The following is a 27,158-nucleotide window of genomic DNA, read 5'->3' on the forward strand; positions in this document are numbered from 1 at the left end:
GTATTTGTTTGAGCAAAAAAACTAGGACTTTTTTGTTAGTTATATTTTATTATAATAAGTTAGACAAACTCACGGTTTAATTCGACATCATACACTTTAGTGTTTACTTTTTTTAGATGCTATATGAATAGATTATTAAATTTAATATTTAGGTTTTCAAAATGTGTTTAATATTTTGGTTTTCAAAGTGTGAGTAATTTATAGGAAAACCGTCTACAATTTATGCATATTTTAAAAGAAAATTTGTTCAAAATTCAAAGGTTACTATTCAAAGTGTGAGTAATTTATAAGGAATATCTTATTAATCAATGCGATGAAATTCATCCAGAGTATATCAAATCTAGGCCATATCAACATGAAAGTGAGAATTATAAATTGTCTGAAAATGAAAAGCATCCCAAATATTCTTCATGGTTAGAATATTAGCCAATAACAAATGTTGCCTATTGTTTAGTAAATTATCTCATTAGTAAGCCAACAAGGTTGGGTAGTAGGACGTCTCAAGGTTGCCCCCACTAGAAAAATTCATGACTTCGCCACTGGCTACATGATTGAAGTCAAAATCTATTACTGAATTGATTGAGCAAGATGTGGTATCTCAAAGTATGCTATTCTTTATTTTCCTTAGATATGACAGATTACATAAAATTGCCCAATGATGACCTGTTTAGTTAGTCATACACAGAGGTTTTGACATTTAGATTTTAGTTTTCATGGGAGATTTGATGTAGGATTTCAATTTTTCATTTATTTTGCTAATTAGATGATCAAATAATATTTGATTTGAAGATGGGGTTGGGGCTATGAAGGGAAAAGGTATACGGTGTGCACGAGTTGTGAGAATTTATTAACTTGTGAAGCAACTCTGCTACCAAAGAGTGTTTCATAGATTGACTTTCAAAATTTTGGTGGTAGGGATCAAATCTGTACTTGGCATACCACTTGTGTTTCTCAAAAAGACCACCATTCTAATTTTTGATTATATGCACTTCAAAACTTTTTTTTTACCGATTTTCAATATCCATGTATAGCCCAATTTGTTTTTATTCCAAATAAAGTGGTGGAAGTTTGTATACTAGTCCTGCCTAATCTTTTTGGTTAGCTAATAACTAAACTTGAAATTGTTTTGTAAATGTGCATTCCTTCAATTATTTGTAACCAAGACAAAGATATGATTGCTAGATGTCAAACCTTAATATTATGTTTAATGCTTATCATTGTTTTCCTACTTCATGTTTTTCAGATCAGTATAATAAGTGTTTTCCTAGCTCATATTCTATAGTACCAACAAATTTTTTATTTTTGTTTTTATAGTACCCACTTATATCTTAACCATTAGTTTTACTTGTTATAGATAAGAAAAACTGAAAAAGAAGAAACGTACTTCCCAAAAGGATGGTTTGCTGGATGATTGAGGTTTTTCTTTTCTTTTCTTTTTTTTTTTCTTTTTTTTAACACTTAGAACCTAAAGCTAGGCAGCAAGAAATTTAAAGTGTGGGGATATATGGGCAGTAGCTTGGGCTTGGTGTTGCTAACTTGGAAAGAGCTGGTGGGTATGTGTGTGTGGGTTAATATACTAGTAAGTTTAAATTCTACAAATTGGGCTGTGAGGTAGCCATAGACTTGATCTCCTTAATTGTTTTCTCCTTTAAATATGGTGGTTGCTAGTAGGTTGGGGTTGTTTTTGTCTGGTATGTTTCTAATAGAGTACTTGTTTTTTATTTGGTTGGTATTGCTTGCACTTACTTTTGTTTATTTTTTATGGCTTGTTGCCATGGTTGTTGGTGCTATGAGTGCAAAAAACTAAAATCAAAGAATGCAACAAAAAGATTACAATCGATAAAATGAAATTGAATTTTCAAATTTATTTAATAAAATTGTTAAAGTTCTATTGGGATACGCCAGTGTACAATTTTCTGTTTAAATTTTCGTTTTATTTATTTAGTTTTTGCTGCAGTTTAATATTGTATTTAGTATTTAGTATATGTTGAACAGAATGTAAAGCAGAATCTATGCCAATTGAACATAAATCAGAATCTAGGTATCTATGAAATTTGAATTTACCAAATGTATGTATTTATCTAGAATTATGCTATTGCTTACCTTGTTTTTATTTCATGCAACTTGATATAGGTTGCTTACCTATAGGAGTATGGTTATAGTAAATAATATTGAAGAGCAAGATGATGTCTATGTTAGTTTCCCTAAAAGACCAATTGAACCATATTTTTTGTATGAGTAAGATTTAGGCTATTCATTATGTATCCACTAATATTAATTTTCCAATTGTTATAAGTAAAATAGTCTAATTGATTAAATTTGGATTTGCAATATAAAGCAAATAGAATCGATGAAAGCTAAAGGTATTGCCAATAAAATAAGCAAAGCTATAAGTCACATAATAGTTAGATTTTTTTACCATATTATTATCAAATATATTGTTTAGTTGACATATTCATTCGCAAACCACGTAAAGTAAGTATTCATCTATGAAACTTTTAACATGCATTAATATTTATTAATTTCTTTATGAAACCCTTTTTACCCAATATATAACACAGATTTCAATAGTACTCAATTTGCCCTGATTGTGTTGGTAAGATAGTGGCTAGCTTAAATGAAAGTAAAAAAAATTTGTCATTCTAAGAGTTGGGATTGGGTGGATTTTTTGGATTTAAGGTATATAAGCTTAGATAGAGATCTATGCACATGGTTAATTTATAACTTTTAACTAAATTTGTGTTCATTGGATATCTGTGGTAAGAGTTTACCAATATCCATTAGAGATATTAAGTTTATTTTAGGAATAAAGTCAAATGGGGTTGATGCCAACAACTTGGACTTAATGTTTTCATTTGTGAGTTGTTTTATGTTGTTTGTCTTGGGTACTTTATTGTGTCCCACAATAAAACCTTGTGTCAAACGATCTTTATTTTCAATTCTCCAAAATACTTAAGATATTAGAAACTTGAATTGCGTGAAACTTGTATTGAATTTCTTTCGTTCAAGGTGTGCACGAATATAAAGACAAGAACCTTGTTGTGCTATTGGTTGTGTTTTGTTGTTAATGGTAAGTTGTGATAAATAGTTACATTCAAAAATATGATTTTGTTGATTAAATTTCTATAACTCTTTTAATTAAATTTCTATGAACATTTTATACATATTGTAGATGTTTTATTTCAAGCATGTTAACATTGAAATGAATGTTGATCAAATGTCCAAACAACCTCAGTCATGTATTTGTTATTAGTGAGACCAAGAAGTTAAGTAAAGAATACAAAAGTTGCATTCGATTGGAAGTTTTGATTGTCTAGAGGTAATACTTGTATTTATAATATTAAACTATTTATTAATAAGTTCAAAACATATTTTAACTTATTAATATATAGTCAAATATTATAAGTACAAGTATTACCTTTGGACTATCAAAACTTCCAATCAAATATAACTTCTTGGTCTTGCCAATAACAAATAAATGGCTGAGGTCGTTTGGATATGCATTCAACATTCATTTCAACATTAATATGCTCAAAATAAAACAACTGTAATATGTTCATAGAAATTTAATCAATAAAATCATATTCTTGAATTTAATTATTTATAACAAATTACCATTAAGAACAACACTCAACCATTAATGCCAACATGGTTTTTGTCTTTATATATGTACATACCTTGAACAAGAAAATCCAATACAAGCTTCTCGCAATTCAAGATATTAACTTTTTAAATATTTTGGAGAATTGAAATAAAAGATCGTTTGACATAAGGTTTTGTTGTGGAACATAATCAAATACTCAAGACAATCAACAAAATACAATTGTTGATACCTTGGAAATAGGCATCTTAATTTTGGCCATTAGATCCTTAATCTCATTTCATCAAAATGATATTGATGTTGTAACGACCAAATCGACTGGTCATAAACCCTAATTGGACCATCAGATTGAAAGTTATCATTAAATCAAGTTTTAATGTCCTAAATGTACTATCACAAATTGAGTCCAACTATATGTGATTATGAACAATTAATTTCAATTGGTTATAATTATAATCAATTTGAGATTAATGACGTGTGATAATTTGATTGGTTAGGTCTACATCTTATGATAATGTTGCACACACTTAATTAATTAAATAGTCAAACATTAATTATTTAATAAGTAATTTATGTAATTATATTTTAATTAGGATAAATTTGGAACTAATTAAGTCTGAAATGGAAGTGATTAGAGTCTATTAATGTTAATTGAAAACTAATTTGAGACCTATTAATGTTAATTATACCAAAATTATATTCTAACAAATGACTTTTGCTCACCATTTTGTTGATATTTCTAAGAATATTTTGAATCTGTGAGTGAGGCTAATTATTCCAGAAACTAGACATATGGGGCTTCAATTTGAGCACAAGAACGAGACAATTCGTATCAGAATTAAGTATGATATAAATTTTTGAATTTGGCTCTGCGAGCTGTTACAATAGCTACGTGAAAAACTGAATTTTGCTTGCTCATCACTCCTACCAATCTTTACATTTAATGCATCAGCTTTCCCCGAAATTTGAAATAGGGTCTAGGTTTATGATTCCTTTTGATCATTTTTCAACCCTTATTAAATGACCTTCTATTCATTTTTTTTTTTTCCACTACAACTATATAAATCTCCCATCTTCTTCATTTCAAAGTACACAAAAACACTTTCTCTTCTCCTCTCTTGAGTTCTAGTGAAGTAGAGTAATCTTGTCATATCTTGGTCTTCTTGAGACTCAAGGTATTGAGCGAGACTCACTCTCCCTCACTTAGTTCTTATTTTCTACTCCACCCTTAGGACCTTTACCAAGAGTCTCTTCCTCCATCGTGTGGATCTTGCATGTAGATATAATCCATTTCCCTAACTCTTTTTTTTATATTACTATGATGAGATTAAGATTAGAGCATGCTAATGTTTATTTAAATTCCTTGAATATGTTTGAATGTTTTTAAATGTTCACATGTTCTTAATTGTTCATCACATGTTCATACATAATACTAGTTTTGATCTTAAATTCACATCAAAAATATGGAAAACATGTTTGTTTCATAATTCTCTCAAATCCTCGAATCTAAGATATTATCATTCACACACATTCACTATAATTTATTTTTTAATCCAAATGTAAGTATTAATAAATTGAATTAGGATTTATCACATGCATACACGTTAAATTCAATATGCAAATTGATTGATAATATATTGGATTATATGATATGAATATTGGTCATCATAATCTAGAAAACCGGTTTTATCGGGTAAGGTGATGCCTAACACCTTTTCACCTTGTAACATAGTCTTCGAGCTTAGATCGAGGGTTGATAGACCAACGCTTATCCATGTAATTTTCAATTTCTAGATTGAAACTAGGTAACAAAGTTATGTACTTTATCTTAAATTGTATCTAAAACCAAAGTCATGTAATTTCTTATAATCAATGTAAATTCATTTGCAAATCAATAAAATGAGGAATTTTTCAATTTTGATTTTTCTTATATATACCAATAATTAAATAAGTGGCAACTTTGTTTTGGTGTTGGGCCAAACTCACGTGAATGAGTGGAGTCTTGTTATTGCCTCTCGAAGTGAAGGTTCGACTGCTTATATTTTTCTCTTTAGATTATGCATTTTATAATGGAGTCGCCACTTATTTAATTATTAGAAAATAAAATAAGAAAACCATAATTGAAAAATTCTTTATTTTATTGATTTGATAATAAATATACATTGATCATAGGAAATTACATGGTTTTAATCCTAGATACAATTTAAGATAAAGTACATGGTCTTATTTTCTAGTAACAATCTAGAGATTGAAAATTACATAAATAAGCAGTTGATCTACTAACTCTTGATCTAAACTCAGATGTTATGTTACAAGATGGGAAGGTGTTAAGCACCCACCTTGCCCGGCGAAACCGGTCTTCTAGACTATGGTGACTAATATTCATATCATATCATCCAAATCACTCAATTGCATGTTGAATTTTAATGTGTATGCATGTGATGAATCCTAATTCAATTTATTAATCATTACATTTGAATTGAAAAATAAATTCTAGTAAATGTGTGTGAATGATGGTATCCTAGATTCAACGATTTGAGATTTATGGAATAAACATGTTTGCCATATTTTTTATATGGATTTAAGATCGAAACTAGTGTTATGTATGAAAATGTGATGAACAATCAAGAACATGTGAATAATGCATATAAACATTTAAGAACATTTAAACATATTCAAGGAATTTAAATAAACATTAGCATGCTCTAATCTTAATTTCATTATAGTAATATAAAAAACAAGTTAGAGAAAGGGATTATATCTGCATGCAAAATCCACACGATGGAGGAGGAGACTCTTGGTGGAGGTCTTAAGGGTGGAGTAGAAAAGAAGAACAAAGAGAGGAAGAGCGAGTCTCACTCAATACCTTGAGTCTCAATAAGATCAAGATATTACAAGACTACTTTACTTCACTAGAACTCAAGAGATGAGAAGAGAGAGTGTTTCTGTGTGTTTTGGAATGGAAACGAGAGAGGATTTATATAGTTGTAGTGGAAAAAATATGAATGGAAGGTCATTTAATGAGAATTGACAAATGATCAAAAGGAATCATGAACCTAGACCTTATTTGAGATTTCGGGGAAAGTTAGCGCATTGAATGAAGAGATTGGTGAGAGTGATAAGCAAGCAAAATTTGGTTTTTCCTGTAGTTATTGTAACAGCCAGCATAGCCAAATTCAAAAATTATATCTTACTCAATTTTGATCGGAATTATCTTGTACTTGTGCTTAAATTGAAGTCCCGAATGTCTAGTTTCTAGAAAAATTAACCTCATTCACATATTCAAAATATTCTAAGAGATATCAACGAAATGGTGAGCAGATGTCATTTGTTAGAAAATAATTTTAGCACAATTAACATTAATAGGTCTCCAAATTAGTTTCCAAGTAACATTAATAGGCTCCAATTACCTCCATTTCAGATTTAATTGTTCCAAATTTACCATAATTAAAAAGATAATTGAACAAATTACTCATTGAATAATTAATATTTGACTATCTAATTAATTGTGTGCAACTTTACCATAAGATTTAGTCCTAGCCAATCAAATTATGACATGTCATTAATCTCAAGTTGGTTATAATTATAATCAATTGAAATCAATTGTTTATGATCACATATAGTCAAACTCAATTTGTGATAGTGCATCTCGACCATTAAAACTTGATTTGATGATAACTTTCAATTTGATGGTCTGATTAGGGCTTATGACCAGTTGATTTGATCGTAATCATATCAAGATCATTTTGATGAAATGAAATTAAGGATCTAATGACCATAATTAAAATTCTTATTTCCAATATAAAATTACTCTTTTACCTTCCATGTGAGGTTAAATACAGGTTGCAAAATGGGGTGTCAACAACAACCCATAAATTCATCTCCCAATGTTTTTATCTCTTTCAATTTGTCCTCTAAGACTTTAATTGGTATATCCCCTCCCACATTGAGTCCATGTTAGCATGTATACTTTATATCTTTTGTGCTCACAACGGTAGATACTTCAACCCTGTTTGGCTTTATTCTCATAATGTACTCAAAATATCTAGTGGATATCGATAATCTCTTACCATAAATATCCAATGTACACATGTTTGGGTCAAAATTATCAATTAGCTATTTGCATAAATCTTTATCCAATATTATACACCTTAAATCCAAAAAACAACCAAACCTCAACCCTTGAATGACAATTTTTTTTACTTTCATTTAAATTGCTAACCAACATACAAACATAAAAATAAAATGCCGAATAATTGTTTATATAAAGATATTCCACAATAATTGTAACATAGAGAACAAATTGAGAGATATTGCCTCATTGATGTGCTTCATAATATCTCATGACAAGATAAATAAATTAATGTCAATTCCATGAGTGATGAGTTTAAGGTGGTGGAGTTGAGGCAAGGATTAGGTCTCTCTCTTGAGACGATACATATCGTCTACGGAATTTTCGGTGTAGTATACTAACAATTTTGTGTGCCACCCTTAGGATACAAAAGTCCAACCACCAAGCTGAATATCCTAACAAAGTCTACAACACTTTTAGGATGAGAAATTCTCAAACAATACTTTCTTGAACCCAGAATAAAATATATAAAAATAACATTATTTGTAAATTATATACTAGAAAATGTGAGGAAAATAACTCTAAAAAGTATATTGAGAATACTTGTTTTTAGAGAGAAGACTGAAGCTATTCATGCTCTTCTATAGCCGGCAATACAAGCCTATATAAAGTAAAGAAATAATGCCAGTTAAAACCATCTTTAATAAGATAAAGGTTAGGTGTAATCTATATATATATATAAAACCGAAGTCTTTGCTGGCACCATATTTTTCCACGTCAGCACAATATTTAAAAAATAAAAAATAAAAATAAAAACATTATAACACCTCAAAACCCTAGCAACCTTACCCCTCTCTCAAGTTAAGAAATATAAAGCCACAGTTTCTGCAAACTCTCTCTCTCAAAACATAAATATCAAATTCAACCCCTTTAATTTCTCTTTATATTTTTTAGGCTTCTATAGAGTTATAGTGAGTTATGCTGATTTTGTTTTTTTTGTGTGTGTATAGATGGTCATAATACTCCGGTATTCCAAGAAAAGTTCGTGTTTTCGTTAATTGAAGGCCTTAGAGAGATAAGTGTTGCAGTTTGGAACAGTAATACAAAAGACGATTTCATTGGCAGCGGAAAGTAATTACTTTGTCTCATATTTTTGTTTTTGAATTGATTTTGTGTGCTTTTTAGACCCTTTTGGATCAATTTTGTTAATTGGGTGTTTTTTTTTTTTTTTTTGATAGGGTCCAATAGGGGAAGGTTCTTTCAAAGGGTTACGACGACCGCACTTGGTATCTGTATACTAATAGTGGGGGGTAAGTGCTATAAATTACTAACCATTTTAAGTGTATAATCTGTTTCTAAAATTATCTATAATATTTTGTCCTTCGAAAATTTTATCTCTTTAATTTTAGTATATTGTGTTTCTTAAACTATAGATAGATTTTCTTTGTTTCTTATTTTCAATAATAAATCATTTTATTGCAATACCGGTAATTGTTTGAGAAATTCAATATGTTCATATCTCTATAGAATAGAGAATAGTTGAAGCCAATTTTATTACAACTACTTAAACTGAGTTGACTTAATTCCGTACAATTACAAAGTATAGCATGAAAGATAATGGAATTAATTGTTGTAATTTTTATTTTCTTTCCATGTTTTGAATTTCCATGTTTTTATTGTTGATGAGAAATTAAGGCTCAGTTGCACAATATGTGTAAATTCTTCAAAAGACTACTTTAAATAGTAAGTCAATGTGTCTCTTACATTTGGGTATTAGTTATAATTATTTTCAAATGATTGTACCAATAAAAGTGAATATGTATAAATTTTGTTTAACTATCCCGTGCATTGCACGGGTTAGCGACTAGTTTTTTTTAATTGCTATGACTCTTCAAATTTATTGTAAGAAAGAAGCTTAGAAGATTAGCAACATTCACTTCAACGTTTGAAAAAAAAAATTTGATAATCAGTTTGCATTGATTTGACCAACTCATAATTGGCAAGTTATGATATTATTACTAAATTTTAATTTAATAGCACGAAACTGTTATGCCATCAATGAAAAAGATTTTTCTTTTCTTTCACTTAATTTATAATAATTTTTATAAAAACATTCCAACAATCCCCCACTAATTTTTATAAAAAATTAGTTCATAAAATTTTGGGTTAAGATAAAATAGTATGCATAATGAGGGTGTCAATAACTTGAACCCGTATTCAGCAATGTAGTTCCAAAGTCAATATTGAGCAATATCTTGAACTATGACTTTTTATGTGGAAACAATATATTGCTATCACACACATAATATTCTAGTACTTTGCTACAAGCTTCTAGACCAGTATATTACCGCCTTATACTTGATTCTAACTTTCATGAACATAGCAAAGATTTTGTAGCTGAATTGACACCTCTTCATGTACAAAGTACTTGGGAGTCTAGGGGGAAAAGGGTTCGAGCTGCTAAGCATGTTGTAATTAACTAATTATCTTTCAAAAAAAAAATTTCATGAACATTTTAGAGAATTAGCCCCATTATCATAGAAAACAACCTTTTCAAGTGGGTAATCCCAAAAGACTAATAAATAAAAAAGGGAAACAAAACAATGGCAGTGAAATTAGGGTTTTATCATTCTTATCATTACTTTTAACAATATCAAAATGATTTTAATCCTTTCCCTGAGATTTTAATCCACTTGATGGCAAAGAGAACGCAAGAAAAAGTAATCTAGTTTTTCTTTTTAAGAAGAAGCAATCTAGAAAAAGTAGAGAACACGAAAGAAAAAGTTGAGAGGGGAACTATTTGTTTTTTTTTTTTTTTTTTTTTTTTGGGTTTATAACTTTATATAAACTCACCTGCTTTACCAATAACTAGTATCCCACTAAAAATTAAATTAACAATTAGATCAAAACAATACTAAAATCCCATTAAAAAAAAAAAAACTAAATTCCCATTAAAAAAAATACTAAAGTAATAATTAATAATTAAGATTTGCGTTGGTTTTTTTTTTTTTTTTTTAAAGTACCTAGAAGGTAGAATGACTGAATGACCCTTTATAGAAAGCTAAAATTTCTCATTAATGAGAAACAGCTCTGTGTTTTTTGGCCTTTTCGTTTTCTTTTTCCCCAAATACACGACAAGAAAGCACGGGCCTCCTCTCACCCCGATCCTTGTTTGACTGTGTATCACACTAGTTTCTACTTTCTACCCCAAACCAAAATCGATTTTTCTATATCTCACAGAGTTAAGAGTCAGAGGAGCTCGATATCCCTCTTGATAGTTCAATCAATCAAATTGGTTCGATTAGATTAGAGATTTAGCAGAAAAGATGTCAGGGAAAGGCGCAAAGGGTTTGATAATGGGCAAAACCCTAAGCAAGGACAAGGACAAAGACAAGAAAAAGCCCGTCACTCGTTCCTCTCGAGCTGGTCTTCAGGTACTCTGTTTCTTGCATTTCTTTGGTTTTGGGTTACTGGGTTTTCTTTGTTGTTTAATTTCACGTAATGGGTCATTCAATTTTGCACTATTTCGGAGCATGTGAAACCCCCACTGGACTGAACCGTGTCTATGTTTGATATGCGATTTTTGTGCTTACATGGTTATCTGGTGTTTGCTGATGGGTTTTGTTATGTGTTTTCAACCTGTCCAACTTTTACTTTACGGTGATCTTTAGTTTCGACTTTTATAAATAATTGGCATGTTTCAGAAATCAAGCTGATCTGATTGCTTAATACAGTCTAGAAATAGTGAGTTATTACTTTTGGAGATTTAGATTTTGAGTTATCACCTAATCGTATAAAAGAACTTGTTTTGATTTTGTATTGGGTTGCAGCCTGCTTGAATGTACAACAGGGAACATAAATTGATTACTTACAAATTCTGTTAGGATTCCAATTTTTCCACTGTTTTATAAAAATTCTGTTAGTGTTTCGAAATTTCCATCCTCTAAATTGCCAATATTCTGACTTTTGGGGAGAAGATACCGGGCCCATTTGGTTATACGTTTTGGGAGCTTAATAGATCTTTTTTAAAACCAAAGACTGTTTTGCAACCACAACTTCTCATAACTTTTTTACAAACGCTCATCTTAAAAACACTGTTTTCCAACAGCTTATACAAACACACCCACCATAAAGTTTGTAACCTTTTGGGGTAAGACGCATCACATCCTCCGTGAGCCATCCATGTAGGAAAAATGGGATGGGACAAGGGCTTTTGAATTTGCGCACTGAACTTTTGTTAATCAACTCTTCAACTTATATCTGCATGTCAACTCGTTGTTGAGGTGGCATTCTATAAACAGTCAGATTTAGCAAAGCTACCTTTGGTATTAAATCAATACCATGCTGAATGCTTCTCATTGCTGGCAAACAATGAGGTAATTCATAAGAGTTGTTGAATTTCTGGGGAATGATCATCAAACTCTAAAAGCTGTACTTCCTTCCCAACTTTGCAATGGCATATATAACTCCCATATCTTGACTCTTAGCTTCAAACTTTGTAGCAGTCTAGAAGCCATTAATCTTGATGTATTTAGAAGAACTGGTGACTTTTTCCCTAAGAGGATGCAGGATATAGTTTTCATTGCCCTTCGGAATGATTTAATTATTGGCTCTAGTGTGATTGATCATGTCATAGTCATATAACAATGGTCTCCCTATAGAACGTGACAAGGATTTATGGGCACAATATTGCATGTACCCTCACTATCAACATTGTCACCAAGGAAAATTGACTAAGTAGCAAGACGTAACCAACACTTCATTACCATTTCAAAAGCAAAGCAATTTTGTAAGGATAAGGATGCTTTTGATATGCAATTTCAAATTTTCAGTCACCTCTTTGGAGATATGTTCTCACAGCTCCTCCTATTGAGAACAACATTGCACACCTATTACAATCACTAAGAACTCTTGCCTGGAAAATATCATGATGCCTCCAATCTTCTTCCTCCACTTTCAGTGTTGTCATTATATCACTCCCAGCACCACCAAGGACTCTCCTACTGGATAAATATCAAAATCCTCTTCCTCATTATCATAAGTTGGCTCCAGTAGCATCTCGTCTTCCCCTTCAAGTTCTACAAGGTTCACCCGTCATTGTGGAAATTCTTAGGTGTGCCCCTTTTCTCCACTAGCAAAACATCACACGTGATCCATAACCAACCTTGGAAGAAGCTGGACCAGAATTGCTTTGTGCTCCATATCTTACTATATCTTTCCCTTTTTCACTTCTATCAACATTGCTAGTATTTCTCCTCATTGCTTGATGCATTATGGTAGTGTCTAGACCAACATTTTGAGTTGTTTGGTCAGTATGAACTATGAACACCCCGAACAACTAATGAACCCCTTTGTATTGCACAACCAACTCTTCCTGACAAAGTTCTCCTTGCACCATAACACAACACCTGCTTTTCTGTCATTAAGGTACATTGTCAAATGTCAAGTGTCTTCAAAATTAATCAACCCCATTTCATTGCTAATAGGTTGGTTTACGCCTGCAATATAGATCTCATTTGCTTGTTAGTCTCATCGACGCTAGCTCGAATAGAAAGGTTGTTGAACTCCAAAGTGCATTCCTCCACAAACATCCCTCTTTGTTTTAATGAATGGAATTTTTCATACAATTTCACTGCATAATTAGCTAGGAAAAATTGCTTCTGTAGCTTCAATTTCATGTGCTCCCACACTTGATTTTTGGCTTGCCTTGTCGAGCATGTTTCTCTTTAACTCTCTTCTACCATTGAAGCTCTATCTTGATTCCCTCACCAACCAATCCTCCAATCTGCCTTCTGTCACACGTTCTATAGGTCTGACTTCATGAAAGGGTTTTTTTTTTTTTTTTTTTCATCCTCCTCATCCTCTATCAAGAGCCTTGTAGCCCAACCAGCACCTCCCGACATTTCCAATGGAAACATCCAAGGTTCAAACCCCCCCCCCCCCCCCATATTTTAACTATCAAATTATATAAATAATAATAATCATCATCCACATTTTGGTGTCCTAGGGTTTGCATTCACCTTTCAGCATCTCTGTACGGGCTCCTGCTGGTTCCTGTCACTAAAGAACTTGTACAACTCATGAAAATTCTTCAATCATACGCCTCATCTCAACCATATCTGTCTATTGGCCTTGATTTCCTCTACCCCAGAACTTGTACCACGACCAACCATAGCTTAACATTGCAACCTTTGACTTAGATCTAAATTTTGTGGCTTAGATCTAGGATCTTTTTCCCTGATATTACTTAATACAATGTGAACTTAGATCTATCTAGAAGAAATTCTAGCATCAAACAACATTAAAGCAAAGAGAAAGATAATAGGATTGGAATTGGAACCACAAATATCAAGTTCTAGGGTCCAAGAGCTCAAGAAATATTCAAATCTGAAATTTCATGCAATAGATAAGAAAATGCTGCCTACAATGACTCAAAAGAGGCTATCTATAATGGCCTTCAGTAACCTTAGAATCCTATCCCTTCATCTTACATATAACAGTTAAATCCTACCATCAAACATCATTGAAAAGTCACATGCTAGTCAGTTGACCCTTTTTTTTAACCTACCAGAAATAAAAGCAACAACAACAACATCGAGAGATAGACTAGTCTTATCTTATAATAACTACGGACTTGGCAAAATAATCTACTGGCCCTTCTTGGCTTAGATGCTTCTGCATCAAGCTGTGTAATCAACGTACAGAAGTTGGCAGTAGACTTGTTTCTCATTTAGTCCTAAGTAATGGTTTGTCTTGAGCTCAGATGGTAAGGTTTAAAGTAAAAAAGTTGAGGTGCAAAGAGATCTTGGACTTGTCCCTTAGAAATTATAAACAGATTGTGAATGTGTATTATATCTTGTCAGTGGTTTAAATAAGATTATGACTTCAGCCTTGAGGAATCTTTCTTTATTTTCTAATGTTGATTTATTAGATTTATGCAATTTTTGTAACTGATTGTTTATATTTTTATTACTTATCAAAAAAAGTAAAAGATGATGTCTTCAAACTTTAAAATGCATTTTTGGGGGATAAATTGCTTGGAGACTATTTTTATGGCTAGTTGAACAGGTTTTAGGAAGCATTATGAAGTGTCTCTGATTTATTTTAGCAGACTCAGAACATGTGCTTTCTCTGGTCTTGGATTTTTAAGCTGTCTTAAGGGTTCCTTAGTTTGCTCCACCGAAATGTGAAACAGTTAATTTTTATGTGGGATTAATCTTGTTCATATAGCCTCTTAACAACAGAAGTAGCATCCAATAAAGCTGTTACCAACTTACAATAATATCTCTCTCTCTATGGTGAGATTAGGATTGTCAAGCTCTATTGATCAAGTTGTAATGGGTTTTGAAGGGCTTGGCATTTCTCATTTTCTTAAAGCAATTGAAACACTTAGGTTCCTGATAATAATCCAGACATATTAATCAGTGGAATAGTAAATGCTATACAGGAGCTGATTCGTGTTTCCTTCATTTATTATCTTCACAATCATAATTTCCATCTGCATGGAACCTGCACATGATGATGTATCTTGCCCAATAATGTGGTAAAATTGTGATGTTCTTTTCCTAAAGATGGGACATCTTATTGGTTAAAAGCTAAATATTTAGAAAACTTAAATGCTGAGCTTAATGGAGTATTTAGAGTAAGTTCATATCCAAAAGGACTATAATTTGGTGGCATATTGATTAATGTTCCTAATTCTCCTTATCTCAACTTTCTGGCCTATGCTTTCTTTTTCACATGTTTACATTTTGGAGTTTAAAACAGTTTTCAGGTTTTTTTAATACTTCAGGAATTTCTTTCATAAGAGACCAATGACAATATTTCTCTCCTTAAAATTTTGGAGAAAGTATATGTATCCTTTAAAAATACCAACATTACAATTCATATCTCGAAAACATTTCATGTCAAGTTAGTCTCTCTCTTTTCAAACGAATAATTTAGTCTCTGGACACTGCAGCATCACATTTTGTGATGGAAAATGATGACTTGTGCTATTCTTTTTTTAACTTGGTACACAACAAAATACATGTTTTACCTAGTCAGCCAATTCCTGAGGGGGAGACTTAGCGCTGCATATGACCCACAGAAGCTTCCCTCTCATTTTCTTGCCCATTTCACCTGTACTCCTCGCATGCAACGCTAATTTCCTCATAGTCTCGAGAATTGACTGCCTAGTTAATATGCTAATTTGATTTCTCACACTTCTCTCCAAATAGACCGCATGAGACATAAAGGACTTGCATTCCATTTGTCTCTTGTTTATTTATGTTATGTGCCACATCCTAAAACAATGATATATATCACTCTTTTGCATCCATATAATGTAACATCATAGTCAGATGAGACCAAATTGAGTCATTTGGGGAAAAAAAAAAAAAAAACACAGGACCAATTTGACATGAAGTACTTTCTAGAGATGAAATTGAAAATGGGTAACTTTTTAGGGACCAAACATATACAAATACTCTAGGCTAAAGCTTTTGTGGGGGACCAGATTTTGGAATTTAGTGCTACATGCTACATGCTTCATTCCATTCACTCGCCTTTGAAAGAATTTATAAGAAAAGAATAATCCAACACTCTAGTTTAATTGAATACTTACGTTTGCCTCATGCATTTCATGGCCCTTACATCTCATGGATCCCTTTTCTCTAACTAAGAATATCTGGTGGCAGTTTGGATCCTATGCTTCCTGCCATTGATATTGAACCAATTCATTGAACATGACCAATCCTTGGCTACATATGCTTGGGCTGGTAGCATAAACCTTATATGAATTTGGAGGTATAAGAGGATTGGCACTACAACAGGAGTTGATAAATGAGGTTCTTTAAAACACAAGTTTTATTTGTTTGTATATTCTACTAAGTTTGAAATGTAGAACTCCTGGATGGCTTAAATACTTGCCCAAATATTTTAGTAGTCTTGCTTATTTCCTAATAGAATTCCAGATACAAGTGATGGATGTTATTCACAATTGATGAACTATTTTGGTATTACCTGTTTTTATAATTTTAGCTTTCTACGTTTAATGCATTAAGTTTGTTGAGTTTTGCTCATTTCACTTATCCTAAAAAAGGGATTATGTTCTTTTGCTTCTATTTCACTAATGACTCAACCTTGTACATCTGATCCGGCAGTTCCCTGTTGGTCGTATTCACCGTCTCCTTAAGACAAGGGTCATGGCCCATGGAAGAGTTGGTGCAACAGCTGCTGTGTACTCTGCTGCCATCTTGGAATACCTGACTGCAGAAGTTTTGGAGCTGGCAGGCAATGCAAGCAAAGATCTGAAAGTGAAGCGTATAACACCTAGGCATCTTCAGCTGGCAATTCGTGGTGATGAAGAACTTGATACACTCATCAAAGGAACAATAGCCGGTGGTGGTGTGATTCCTCACATTCACAAGTCACTCATCAACAAGTCTGCAAAGGATTGAGGTTATATTGGGATCCTTATATTGTTAACTTTTAAAAAGTGGGATTTCTGTGTACATTTTGCTGACATCTATGGTGGATATTGGCCCTTTTGTAGGATTGGCAATTATTGGGACCTTCCGCGGTTATCACAGGATATTGATTCTATTTTGTCTTGGTAGTTGTTGGGGACATTTGGCATGGTTGTTTTGTAGTATTTCTGTCTGAATGTATTTATTTTTCTATGAAGGTTACATCTTGAACTTGAACCTTGATTTCTCTCTCTCTCTCTCTCTCTCTCTCTCTCCTCGGGTGTGTCTGAGCCTGTGCCGTTTGACCATTTTACTCCAACAATAAGGCTTTGCCGTAAGATGTGGAGGATTTTTGTACTGCTTTTGGTAGCTTGTTTGCTTAAAGGTAAGTTTCTGCAAATAAGCGTACTTTATTTGATTAAAGCTTTTTTACTGACCTTTAAGCGAATAAGTTATCAAAACATATGCAAACGCATTCGCAGAAACTTTGTGAGCCTGTAGAATTGGATGGCCATGAATAACTGCTTGTCATTTTAGTTGGAATCGGGTGAAATTATTTGATGCATTCGGTGAATTATACCCTCCTCATATAAGTTCCTCATATATGACGGATTCCACTGTGTGAAAGAGAAGCATGGTACGTGTGTTTGGGCTTTGGAATAAGGAATACTTTCCTGGGAATGAGTTCAGTAGATAGAACAGAGGAATTCTTGTCACTCACAGTTTCTGAACTTTAAACATGTTCTCCCTCTCCGCATGGGAAAAATATTATGAAGTTATGACTTATGAGGCCATCATGGGTTGCAAAACGGAAAATGTGAGTTTATATGTTCGAGTCACCTTGGAAGTCAGTACTATTCAGCACTCTATTCCCTGAGGGGTACGATTAGGAAATGTTGCTGGTCAAAAACATTATGAAAGGAGAAAAACCTTTTGGTATTCTATAGTGGGTGGCATTGTGAAGTTTTTAGAAGATAATACCAAAGAAACGCATCTTTATTTCATGCTCTTTGCTCTTACACATTTCATTAGCTTCAGTACCTAAAATTATTAACGCAATATGTTCTCGTTGTGTCAGGAAGTCCCTGTCCGTTAAAGGCTCAAACCAGTTAGGGAATTGAAGTCAAAATTTGGCATTGGGCACACCAAATACCAAAAAACCTCCCACATCAAGTGTTCTAAATACACCAAATTTTAGTATAGGTAAACAGTATAATGCTATGTTAATTTTAATTCTTCTTCTTTATCTTATTTTTAATTCTTTTTTTTTTCTTATTAATTTCCCAATTTATTGTTATATTTTCTCTTACTTTTCCTCCTCCCTTTTACCTTTTCATCTCCCTATTACTATCTACCTTAATATCACTTTTCCTCTATTCCTTTACCTTCCTGAATTTTTTGCATTTCTTATTCCTCTCCTCTTACTATAAATTTTCAATTCTCTTTTCCATTCTGTTCATAATTTTTTCACACACAAAAAATTATTTTTCTCTTTTTTTTTTTTTTTCTTTTTTCCTTTTTTAGTGGATTTTATTATATTTTTCTTGCATCTCTACTTTAGGTTGATGAATTTTTGTATTATTTGGAACTCTAATTTGGGTTTAAGTTGTTATCTTTTTTATTCTCTTTGATTTCATAGATGTTATCATATTGCATTAAAAAGATAGTAGTATATAAGAATATAATGTTATTTTATTGCATAACATAACTTGGATAATCTGGTGTTTATTACTATATTTTTTTTTATTTTTACTTTTTTTTCTTCTCATATTATTTTCTATAAATTTGTTATTATTCTCTCTCACATTCTCTCTTGAAAAAGTGGTTATTCTCTTTCTCTTGATTTTTTATTCTTTCTTGCAACTCTATTTTATATTTGATGAATTGTTGTGATTTTTAAAACTTTATTTTTGGTTCATACGTTTTGGTGTTGTATTTTTTAGTTCCCCATCACAAGTACTCTCTCTCTCTCCAATAAAATTTAGAGAATAAATTATACATATTCAGTATAAGTTTGATATGAGTTTTGATTATCATAATTATCTCTTTTAAGAGAATGAATAATTTGAATAATTTATTTAAATAAAAATTATACATACATACATACATGTATATATTTATTTATTTTGCTTAAATGTATAATTCAACCTCATGCAATTTATTTAAAAGTAACAATATTAAAACAAATGAATAATTACCCTAAAGATTACATCTGTATATTTATAGCCATTATGTTAAGAAAGAATTTCATTTAAATTAGCCGTATCAAAGTGGACTGAAATACTACATTAGTGTGGCTCAAAAAAATTATAACAACAGTAAATACTACGCTTAAGACTTTAGATATTACGAGTTTGAGATTTATATATATATATATATTAATAAATTTAGATTTAAATTAGGTGCTTTTAACCTAAACATGTTTTTTTCCATTATGTAAGTGCACAAAAATAAATCGAAGTGGACCAAAATAAATTGAAGTGATCCAAATTGACCAAATTGGACCAACTGAAACAAAGTTGACCAAATGGACAGAATAGGACCGAATGGTTCGAATAGGAACAAGGTGGACCGAATGGACAGAATAAGAACAAGGTGGACTGAATAGGACAGAATGGACCGAATGGGACCAAATAGGACCGAATAGGACTGAAGATAAAAAATGGACCAAATAGGACCAATGTGGACTAAATAGAACTGAAGTGGACAGAATGGACCGAATGGAGCCAAAGTGGACAAAATGGACCGAATAGGACCAAAGTAGACCGAATGGACCGAATAGGACTGAAGTGGATTAAAGTGGACATAATGAACCGAATAGGACCAGAATAGACTGAATAGGACCAAGTAGAATCAAAGTAGACAGAATGGACTGAATAGGATAAAAGTGGACAAAATTGACTGAATATGACTGAAGTGGACAGGATATGACCAATGTGGACCGAATAGGGAAAATGTGAACTGAATGGACCGAATTAGACCGAGATGGACTGAATAAGACCAAATTGGTCCAAATAGAACTTTATTGGACAGAATGGACTAAATAGGAATGAATATGACCAAATAGGACAGAATGGACCGAATAGAACCAATGTGGACCGAATAAGACTTTTGAATATTTATCATTTTTATTGCATTTTTAGGGCTCATATTTCTAATTTCTAATGTCTATTTTAGTATTTTCCTTGTATTTTTTAACTCAAAACTAAAGAGATTAGCCCAATAAAATTTCATACTTTTCAATCCAAAAATTAAGAAAAAAAAAAAGAATTTTTGAGCTAAACTTAAAAAGAAAACCTACAAAAGAATCAATTTAAAGACCAATTAATCTAAAATGGACTGAAGGGGGCCGAAATTGAGCAACTGGGCTGAATTGGACTGAGGGGACCAAATTGGACCGAATTAGATCGAATGGGACCCAAAAATACCTAATTGGACCAAATGGGACTAAAGAATACCTAATTGGACTGAATAGAAATTGTTTAATTTTTAGGAAAAACAAAATATCTTCAAAAATTTTAGAGAAAATATTATATATTATATTACAATACAAAATAATTATTTATTTCCACATGCTTAGTATGCGACTAGTTAGTTCATTTTAAAAAGAGATGAATTAAAAAGGCAACTGCTTTAGATGCCTATTGGTTTTCTAGTGCCACCTATTTAGATGCACACGCTAAATCAAAAATGAAGGAAACACGAAACCAAGTAATATATCATGTATACTAGATGGCTCGATCTCATGAATAATTAAAAAAATATATTAAAGTTGGACTCATCTGTAAATAGAGTTATATTATCCGCGGTAAGTAATATTCATGATTGCTATTTGATGATAGTGATAGCAATTCAAAATATCCAGATGAAGACAATGATCAAAGTTCCATTCCCTTCAAAAATTATTGATCTCAATATCTAGGAAAAAATGGGCATTTGCCCTTAATTTACAAATTATGCAGCAAAATGCTCTTGTTTTGAAACTATTTAGCAAAATGTCTCTATTTTTTAAACTTGACTTCAACAAAATCGAGTTACAAGTGAAACTCGACATTAGCAATGTCGAATTCTATGCATATTTTGCCACTTAGATTTTTTAAAAAATTTAAGTGGAACTCGACATTGCTAACTTAAAAGTATACATAAACATAGAACTCAATTTTATTAAAATCGAGTTTAAAAAACAGAGGCATTTTGCTGCATAGTTTGTAAATTATGTACAAATGCCCATTTTCTCTCTCAATCTACTGCCATGGACTTCCAAGATAACGTGAAAACACCTTCTCCTAGTCTGATCCTATCTGGAAACAAATACCTGATAAATAGCCAGAAAATCACAGTTAAATCTCAGTTTCTGACTAGAGAGCTCAGTTGACCTCCATCTAGCATTACAGAAAATCATAAACATTCTTAATATCCTACCAAACAGTAACGGTTAACAACATACAATTAGAAACTAACCAAAAGAAAGATTTAGAAAACGAAAATACACCAGTCCTAGCACCTTTCCAACCTAAAATAAGAAATAAAAAACCATAATCTGGATCCCCATTGAAGCAAAAAAAACAAGAAGGATTCACCACTCAAAGAGCAGAGGACCTGTCACCGTCGCATTCAGATGGTCGAGATCTTAGGAACATTCACTGGGAACTGATGAATCTCATCCATCCATGGGTTCTCCTTTGCTGGATTCACAGTCTTTAGAGACTTCCAAACTGCACTGTTACATTTGAACCCGGATCCAAACGCTATCTGCCATATTCTGTCTCCCTTCTTCACTCTCCCCTTGGCTTCTGTATAAGCCAATTCATACCAAAGAGAGCTACTTGAGGTGTTGCCAAAACGGTTGAGTGTCATCCTTGAAGGTTCCATATGCCAATCCGAAAGCTGCAAGTTCTTCTCCAATTCATCCAGCACAGCTCTTCCTCCGGCATGAATGCAGAAATGCTCAAAAGCCAGTTTGAAATCTGGGATGTATGGCTTCACTTTCATCTTGAAAATTTTCTTTCCAACCAACGTAGCAAAGAAGAGCAATTGTTCAGACATAGGCAACACAAGAGGACCCAATGTTGTTATATTAGTCTTTAAAGCATCCCCAGCAACTGCCATTAGATCCTTAGACAAAGAAACTCCAATCCTCCCAGTGGAATCCTCTTGTTGAGTAACACAAGAGAAGCACTTATCATCAGCTCCTTTGTGGGTACGAACTGTATGAACTAATCGATACTTGGATCGACATTGTTCAGACCTCTTGTTTGTAAGCAAAATTGCAGCCCCTCCCATTCGAAACAAACAATTCGAAACAAGCATCGATCTATCATTCCCAAAATACCAATTCAAAGTGATATTCTCCATGCTAATCACCAAAGCATACGAATTGGGATGAACTTGAAGAAGATCTTTAGCAAGATCAATTGAGATCAAACCAGCACTACAACCCATTCCACCCAGATTATAACTAATGATATTCCCTCGAAGCTTGTAATGGTTAATGATCATGGCAGAGAGCGATGGTGTTGGATTAAACAAGCTACAATTCACGATCAAAATCCCAATGTCTTTCGGTTTCAAACGTGTTTTCTCAAAAAGCTGATCAAGGGCACCAAACATTACCATCTCAGCTTCTTTCCTTGCCTCTGCCATTGATGGGTTTGGAGGAATTCTCAAAACCGCTTCAGGAAGATAAGTTGACTCTCCAAGACCTGACCTCTCCATAATTTTCCGTTGGAACTCGAGGTTTTCCTCAGTGAATGTCCCTGTCAAACAGGACCGATTCATGAACACCTGCCTTGTGCATTTCCGGGCATCCTCTGGCTTATAGCACGAGAAATCAACAAGGTAGATTGGGCGGGGACGAGTAAGAACATAAAGGGTTGATAGAAAGACAAGGAGAGTTGAGCAAAGTATCACAGATATGAGATTGAACTGGAGTTGGTTCCATAGGTCATAGACATCTTGAAGTGAGAATGTAGAGAGTTGCGCTGCTATTAGAACAACCAAAGGCGACAAAAACAGGTACATTCCATGGGTGATGAGGTAATGGTAGCCAAGTTTCACATATTTCAGCTTCACAGATTGTTTGAAATCAGGGAGGTTTCGCGAGGACAGCTGTGGAATCAAGGGAATGTTTGGATTGGATTCAGACATTTTTGGTAAGAAGTTGATTACACTAATTGGAATGGTGCGGATCAGAATTGACAAAATAAAACAATTCCTGTGATGATCCAAATGAGAAAGTGAAAAAGAGCATGAACCCTTTTCCCTTTCCCTTAAAGCAAAAATTCTATGAATTTTTGAGGTCACAGGAAGTGCATTTGCTCAACAAATCGAAATGTATGACCTGGGTAATTAGTAAAATAAGTTTTTGGTTGTTGGGCTGAGAATAAACAAATTTAGGTGTACTGGAACTGTATTTTCTCGGATTTTCAGAACCTGACAAGGAAAGGGTACCTTAGAAAGGGCTTATAAATGGATCAAAATGAAAACTTTCATAACATAGAATTAGAAAATGCAGCTCAAAGAACCTAAAACATTCCTGCCAAAAACAAAAAAAGAACGAAAAAAATTACAGAAGGACAAACTTTTAAATACATTTACTATAAGTTTTTTAATGTAAAGTACTTATCAAAAAATAAAGTTTCTTAATGTAAAGTGCGAAAAACAAATGAATATTTAAATGAAATAATGCAGAAGAGAGATTCTTCAAGACATGCAAGAGACCCAGTAGAGAATGAAAAAGCCTTACCTTAAATTGGCATCTGAGCAGAGGTGCTCTTCTTTGTGCCGGAGAAAACAATGACACAGAGAGCAGAAATATTTTGTGATTTTCGAATTGTTTAATGAAAGAGGCGATGTGTGTGTTGTTTTTTTTGTTGTGTTGTGGTGAACTCTTAAACTTTTATATTTGAATCCCAAATGTGTCTTCTCCAGTGAACTTGGTGCAGTTAGTGCTAGTTTGTCCGCATTACAGTTACTGAGATTTTTTTAGTTACAACTTTCTCCGATTCTTCTTCTTCTAACTATTTAACAACAACAACCTCTTTGTTTGAATTGTTTCTCAAAAAAATAAAATAAATAAATAAATAAAACAACAACAACAGTCGAAAATTTTGAAATCTGATTTTTTTTTTTTTTTGAGAAAACTGAAATCAGATTTTAATCTCTAAATCTTATCTGAAGTGAACTAACTTCTTTTTTAATCTCTTACTTACATAAGTGCATTAAAGGAAAATGCTAAATCAATTCTAAATTTTATTAAAAAAAACTTGCGGGACAAAAATATAAATTAGTGCCACTTAAACACTTAAACAACGTAACAAATAAAGAAAGTTTTTATAAGCCTTTTGTGTTTAATCCTTTTATTTATTTATTTTTTTTTGAAAGGAATTAAATTAAAATTTAGTCCACAAATATTCAATTATTATATTTGATACAATAAATTATAAAGTATAAAGTTTTGGTTTTAAAATGAAACCAATAGAATTTAGTCCAAATTAATAGATTTTGCATTTTTTTTTTGAATGACCAAATTATCCTTGTGGTTTGACCCAATCTCAAGTTAGTCCAACAAGTTTTTTTCAATTTTTACATTTTGACAACTTAAAGTTTGGATTAAAATGAAATGATATAAATATTTTGGACAGAACCCTAATAATTTTATTTTAGTCCAAACCTTAAAGAGCCAAATGTTGCAATTGAAAGTTTATTGACTAAATTGTGATAGAGTTAAAGTACATGGAAAAAATATATTAATTTTTCCTTAATAAAAAATTGACTAATTATTCCAAATATATTATCACTCTGTTTGTTTTGTTGTAAAATTTGGTCAAACTTGAAAATGTTTTCCAATAATCATAAAATTCTTTGTAAAATTTTGCCAACATGGGTAATTAGTCCTACTCTGAGACTTGATATCAATGGGAGTGATTTTTTTTTTTTTTTGGATTTTTTGATATCAACAAGAGTGAAATTTAGTACAACTTAAAATTAAAATTGAACAAAAAGAAAGGAAAGATGAAAGTAATGGAAGTGTGTGTACATATATATGTCAAGCAAGCTTGGCATTTACATGACATCCATATGATGCTCTAGCGTCGTTTCTTTTGGATTTTGGTTGATAATTGCTTTGCTGGATTTGCCTCCATCCCTATCGACACCTTGGCTGGTGGGTAAAGAGTTTCACACACAAATATAAATAAAAGAAAAACCTATTTTAACATTTGAAAAATTAAAAATAAAAATAAAAATTTGAGCCCACTGCCTCCTTCGCTTGGGCCATGCATCATCGCCCCAAATTATTTATTAAAAAAATAATTCAGAATATGTATAAATTGTTCCATTATAACTCTAGTCTATTCAGTTGGAAAGGTAAAAAAGTGGAAGAATAGAAAATATTTAGTTTACTCTCAAATGTGTTTAGCTAGGAGAATGGAAAAATAGAGATATAAAAAACTATTGAAAATGAAGTTAGTATAGATTTATAATTATATCATTATTAAATAAAACAAAAAGCAACACAAACTTTTATACAAATTTTTTTAATTAAAAATTTGTATATGGACACTTCACTTTTTTTTTTTAATATATATTTTAATAGCACAGGCTAAAAGAATCCAAAACTTGTATAAAAAAATTTAAAAAAAAAAAAAAAAAAAAAAAAAAAAACACGAGAATGAAAGAAAGATAAAAACAAAATAAAAAAAATAAAAATTAAAAATTAAAAAAAAACCGGAAAACAACAACAGTGGAGTCATAGATAAAAATAAAATAAGGAAAAAGAAAAAGTGAGATAATGAAAAAAGAAATGAAACCAAAACAAATGAACTGGAATAATAGAAGAGACGAAAAACAAAACAAAAACAAAAACAAGCAAAAAAAAAAAAAAAAAATGCTTGCTGGTGGAGAATGACAATTTTTTCCAAAAACACACTTTCAAAATAAAAAAATAAAAGAAGTTTTAGTGGGCCTAGAGACAAAATAGCCGGGCCCACCATTTTTCTCTTCCCTTTCTCCTTCCAACTAAATACCTATCTCTCCTATTTTCCTTTTTTTTTTTTTTTTTCCATCCTCTATAAACTCATTCCAACCAAACATACTTGAATGTTTAATTTATTTGACTATTAGCAATAATTTGTCAATTACCTTAGTTTGTCCACAAATTTTTTAAATTGATTTACAATTTTATGAGATTGGGATTTTAGTTAAAGTTTTCTCCCTTCACTCACAATATATATATAAATATATATATATATATATATATATATATGGTCAATTACATTTTAGTCATTCTTTTGATCTTATCACAATTTAGTCTATAAGTTTTCAATTATTATATATTTGAACTTAAAAAGTTTAGATTAAAATAAAACTCTTAGGGTTTTGTCCTAATTAATAGATTTTACATTTATTAAAACACTAAATTATCCCTTGTAGTTGATCCAATCACAATTCAGTCCAATCGGGGTTTTTTTATTTATTTTATTTTAATAATAATTGTTACAGTTTTGTTAGGTTCAAAATATTGAATGTTGGAAACCCATGACAAAAAGGTTGAGTCCGAGTTAGAAATTGCTCAAAGACAACAAAGTTTCTATATGCTCAAGAGGAGAAGTTATTGTTCTTCCGCTCATATCTTTTGCATTCAGACCTATTTGAATTTGAAACTAGTGACATATTGCGGTTTAAAGTTGACCCTAAAAGTTGAACTAGGAAGTGCAAAAAAACTGTAGGATTTAACTCCAAATTCTAATAAGAGAAGTATTTTTGATAGGTTTTAACCCTACTTTGTGCACCTATATAAACCACTTATTGCACAACTTTTAGAGGCAAAAAAGGCAGTTGTAAAGGCAAAAACCCTAAGGGTTTAAGAGATAAAACTCTAGCCTCCACCTAGTGAACCTGTGAGTTCAGAAAGAGAAAGAATAAGATTTCACTACAACTTTTGTGTGCCTTCGAGCTATTTACCACCATCGTCTCTGACATCGTATTAAGATCATTGAGGTGTTTTTAGTGAAGCTATTACAAAAACAAGACTACG

The 27,158-nt window shown here is 31.9% G+C and overlaps 2 protein-coding genes across 4 annotated transcripts; one reads left to right on the forward strand and one right to left on the reverse strand.

Annotated features, from left to right (window-relative positions):
- The first annotated feature begins 10,775 nt into the window (after window positions 1-10,775).
- LOC126713000 (probable histone H2A variant 3) lies at window positions 10,776-17,359 on the forward strand. 2 transcript variants are annotated; one of them, XM_050412586.1, is made up of 3 exons: window positions 10,778-11,107; window positions 16,817-17,114; window positions 17,209-17,359. In XM_050412586.1, exons 1-2 carry the CDS (start codon window positions 11,000-11,002, stop codon window positions 17,111-17,113), a joined length of 405 nt encoding a protein of 134 aa, XP_050268543.1. In that variant the 5' UTR covers window positions 10,778-10,999; the 3' UTR covers window position 17,114; window positions 17,209-17,359. The 2 variants fall into 2 exon arrangements, with proteins under 2 accessions (XP_050268541.1, XP_050268543.1); XM_050412584.1 differs by having other exon boundaries at window positions 10,776-11,107; window positions 16,817-17,359.
- A 4,097-nt stretch (window positions 17,360-21,456) lies between these two features.
- On the reverse strand, window positions 21,457-24,038 carry LOC126713001 (3-ketoacyl-CoA synthase 11-like). Of its 2 annotated transcripts, none has more exons than XM_050412588.1 (2): window positions 23,868-24,038; window positions 21,457-23,554 (listed from the first exon to the last, which is right to left on the reverse strand). In XM_050412588.1, the coding sequence occupies exon 2, from the start codon at window positions 23,267-23,269 to the stop codon at window positions 21,737-21,739; it is 1,533 nt and encodes a 510-aa protein (XP_050268545.1). In that variant the 5' UTR covers window positions 23,270-23,554; window positions 23,868-24,038; the 3' UTR covers window positions 21,457-21,736. The 2 variants fall into 2 exon arrangements, with proteins under 2 accessions (XP_050268545.1, XP_050268544.1); XM_050412587.1 differs by having other exon boundaries at window positions 21,457-23,657.
- Window positions 24,039-27,158: the final 3,120 nt, after the last annotated feature.

Source organism: Quercus robur, chromosome 2 (assembly GCF_932294415.1).
Source record: "Quercus robur chromosome 2, dhQueRobu3.1, whole genome shotgun sequence".
Taxonomy (NCBI): Eukaryota; Viridiplantae; Streptophyta; class Magnoliopsida; order Fagales; family Fagaceae; genus Quercus; species Quercus robur.

Coding starts and splice junctions, on each gene's coding strand:
- LOC126713000 (XM_050412584.1), top strand. CDS start 11,000: ATGTCAGGGAAAGGCGCAAAGGGTTTGATAATGGGCAAAACCCTAAGC. Junction 11,108..16,816: donor CCTCTCGAGCTGGTCTTCAG/GTACTCTGTTTC, acceptor CTGATCCGGCAG/TTCCCTGTTGGTCGTATTCA.
- LOC126713001 (XM_050412588.1), bottom strand. CDS start 23,269: ATGTCTGAATCCAATCCAAACATTCCCTTGATTCCACAGCTGTCCTCG.